The sequence below is a fragment of the Triticum dicoccoides genome, chromosome 1B (assembly GCF_002162155.2).
Source record: "Triticum dicoccoides isolate Atlit2015 ecotype Zavitan chromosome 1B, WEW_v2.0, whole genome shotgun sequence".
Classification (NCBI taxonomy): domain Eukaryota; kingdom Viridiplantae; phylum Streptophyta; class Magnoliopsida; order Poales; family Poaceae; genus Triticum; species Triticum dicoccoides.
This window is the reverse complement of record NC_041381.1, coordinates 320,708,929-320,712,420: the sequence shown is the minus strand read 5'-3', so window position 1 is coordinate 320,712,420 and position 3,492 is coordinate 320,708,929. Positions and strand designations below refer to the sequence as shown.

Below are 3,492 nucleotides of genomic sequence, written 5' to 3'. Positions count from 1 at the left end.
GGTGGCCGTCCCCCTCCGTCGCACCCTACCGCCAGGGTCCCTGACGGTAGGCTGTATAACCCTACCGCCAGCTCTCCTGGCAGTAGCGAAAGGGTCAAATCCCGATAATTTTTCAAACCGGGGTTAGATCCTAAAATGTTATGTGAAAAGGGTGTCAAATCCCGATAATTTTTTGAACCGGGGCTAGATCCTAAAATGTAAGGTCAAAACACGAAATTTTGCTCCGCTTCGCCAGGAACTGAGCTGCTGCAGCTTGGCGTGGCTGCTGCCTGCCGGATTCAAAGCTTCGTAGGGGAAGCCATAGGAAGAGATGTGACTGGTTCTACATGTGGAAGGAACCACAAAGAGAAACTGTTGCTGGATCTGCTTGAGCAGTTGAAGGAGGGGGCATGCCGAAGGTAGGATGTGGTCACAGTCAGCAATGAGGTCGCGTGGCCAGAGGAGGTCGCCCGGCGGGGGCTGATCGGTCTCAAGAGACAGCGAAGAATTCGTCCCCGATGTCCGGAGGCGTGTAATATTTCTCGGCGAGGATCGGGTCGGAAAATCCCTGAACAAACTGCGTAGATGATTTTCCCAGGCCGTCTAGTTTTGCCTCGTGGGTTATGTGCCCAGGTAATAGTCGGGGATCCCGAGAAAAACAAGTAGGAGTAGATTCTAATCAGGTGTCAAATTGTTTCACTCTTCCAGCAAATGTACTGTCCTGTAAATCATCAGGCAAAAGGGGAGCTACAAGCCTCATTCATACACACTGGGAAAACCAGCGAAAAGGAGCATGCATCGCGATGTGCGGCTGTTCTGGGTGGAGACGAGAGTTTCTAAGGAGCGGAAGGTTTCATTTATTCAAAACATCCAGAGGAGCAGCTGCCCTTCCAATGTGGATTTACGCGAGGCATGAGTAGGCCAGCGCCTTCTCCTCCGACAGCTCCTGGGCGGTCGCATCCATCTTCTTCCTCGAGAACTCATCGATCGGGAGACCTGCAAGATGACATACAATAAATATTTGGCAGGTGGCTACAAATTAATGTGGTCACACATGTGCGTGACAGACAAGTAGAAGCATGGGAAGAATATATGAACCAAAGAAACTGCCATGCGGTTAAGAGTGTTGCGTCGACACCCACCTTGAACAATTGTCCATTCACCACCACTGCACGTTACTGGGAAGGAGTAGATAAGACCAGCAGGCACACCGTATGAACCATCAGAGTACACACCCATGGAAACAAATGTTCCCTATGATCCACGAAGTCAGCGTGTTAAGACGCTGCATGTAAATAAGCCAAATACCAAAAAGGTCCAAGGGCTGAAACAGACCTCAGGGGTTCCCAGAACCCAGTCACGGATGTGATCACAAGCTGAGCTGGCAGCAGAGAGAGCACTGGAGAGCTTCCTCGCTTTGATGATTGCAGCACCACGCTGCTGGACAGTGGCAATGAACTCCCCATTTAGCCTGCGGAAAGAGGATAACACCATTATTAGATTCTATGAAGGAAAATGGATCTGACAACAAAACTTGATATTTTCAGCATTTCTCATTTACCATTCATCATCTTGAACAAGTTCACGAACAGGCTTCTCTCCACTGGGAGTCTTCACAGTGGCGTGGTTAACATCAGGGTACTGACTGGACGAGTGATTACCCCAGATAATAGCATTCTTCACGTCAGAAACTTGGACACCAAGTCTCTCAGAAATCTGACCGAGTGCCCTGTTGTGGTCTAGGCGGGTCAAACAACTGATGTTCTTCTCAGGGATAGATGGAGCAAACTCCTTCAGGATGAGAGCATTGGTGTTTGCTGGGTTGGCAACAACCAGAACCTACAAAAACAGAACAAAAATGTGAATTTACAAAGAAGTTGCAAAAAACATATTGAACTTTGCATGGCTTTTCAAGCAAACTAAGAAACACCATAACTGAGGCTCAAGTTTGTCCTAAATAAGTCCACATTATTTATGTATTTCTTAATGCGTCCAAATACTGATGTGAACAATAACGAGGAGCATCCGACTAATCTTACAAGTTAAGGAGGGTCTATTTTTTACTATGGTCTTATGCCACATTCAGTACAAAATGCATCACCATGCTAAAGGTTTGCCCTTCAATAAGCCAGTATTTTCTCGAGATACTTCTTAATGCATCAAAGGCACATGTGACGATAAGAATGAAGTGTCCAGGAAATGTTATAACTAGTCTATTTATGGTTTTATCATGGTACTATCACCATCTAACTGAATGCATGTTGACAAAAGGTACAGTTTATATAGCCGATTAATTCATACCTTGCAATTGGGGGCTGCATGAGCTTCAAGAGCAGATGCTTGAGCTTTGTAGATTGAAACATTTTTCGTCATAACATCCTTCCTTTCCATTCCTTCCTTCCTGGGGAATCCACCAACCATAACCGCAACATTCACACCAGTGCAGGCCTCAACAACATCAGTTGTTGCAACAACTCCTATAGTGTACCAACAGAAGGTTTAAGCATCAGCAAGGATGATCATCCACAAAAAGAGGTAATGCTGTCTAAAAAGAAACAAATTGAACAAACCAGCTTACCCTTGAGAAGTGGAAATGCGGCATCAATCAACTCCATCTTGACACCTTTAAGAGCTTCAGCAGCAAATTCAATATCCAGCATATGCAGAATAACAGGCTGGTCTGCACCAAGCATAACTCCCCTGGCAATCATGGGAACAAGAGCATATCCGATTTGTCCTGGTCAACAAAGGAACAAGTCAGTTCATGCTACTTACTAAAATTACCAAGATTCTAGCACGCAAGAATTATTAGTTATTCATCCTAACTTAGCAAGATTCTAGTCATTTAATTTAAGCAACCATGCTGTCCAGTACACTTTCATGTGTTGCATTGAGGCGCCAAACAAGCCAATACACAAAGTAAAACCTGCCTAAGCAAAAATACAACCTTATTTACACGCATAGCACTGCTCTAAACCTCGTGAGGCAATATCATTATGACAACAAAAAGTAAATCGATCCTCTAAACCCAACCAAACTGACCCACTCGTCTGGTGCAATACTCTCTCACTTATCGAATTAACAGCAGCAATCAGTTCAGATCCCTAATCAGATTACGGTACTATCCCGAGATCTGCACCAAAGCCATGCAGCCAGACTAGAAGTTATCATATCATAACAAGCAAATCAGTTCAACAAGTGCACCAACTCCTTGGCGTCTATGCCATATTAGAATATATATATAAGATCAAGCGACTATTAGCAGGTCTACCCGCAAATCCTTACCAAAGGCCATCAGATCAGCCTATCAAATCACGCAAACACCACAACTCGGGCCAAATTACAGACAACGAACCAAGCTAGCAGTGAGCTCTCCCACTTGTCTGATCCGCCACTATTTGCCACTTCCACTTCAGTTCGCCCCCTACCCGACCAGATCAAGACATGTAAGAGAAGATCTAGCTAGCAAAGCACACTCAAAACCCCACTTGGAGTGGATCTCGACGACTTGGC

At 45.3% G+C, this 3,492-nt stretch overlaps 1 protein-coding gene across 1 annotated transcript; it reads right to left on the bottom strand.

Moving 5' to 3' along the window:
* Positions 1–634: 634 nt before the first annotated feature.
* LOC119332873 (malate dehydrogenase, cytoplasmic) lies at positions 635–2,738 on the bottom strand. Its single transcript, XM_037605983.1, has 6 exons — positions 2,558–2,738; positions 2,281–2,456; positions 1,541–1,818; positions 1,315–1,450; positions 1,122–1,233; positions 635–975 (listed from the first exon to the last, which is right to left on the bottom strand). The coding sequence occupies exons 1-6, from the start codon at positions 2,688–2,690 to the stop codon at positions 881–883; spliced, it is 930 nt and encodes a 309-aa protein (XP_037461880.1). The 5' UTR covers positions 2,691–2,738; the 3' UTR covers positions 635–880.
* Between the last annotated feature and the right edge of the window lie 754 nt (positions 2,739–3,492).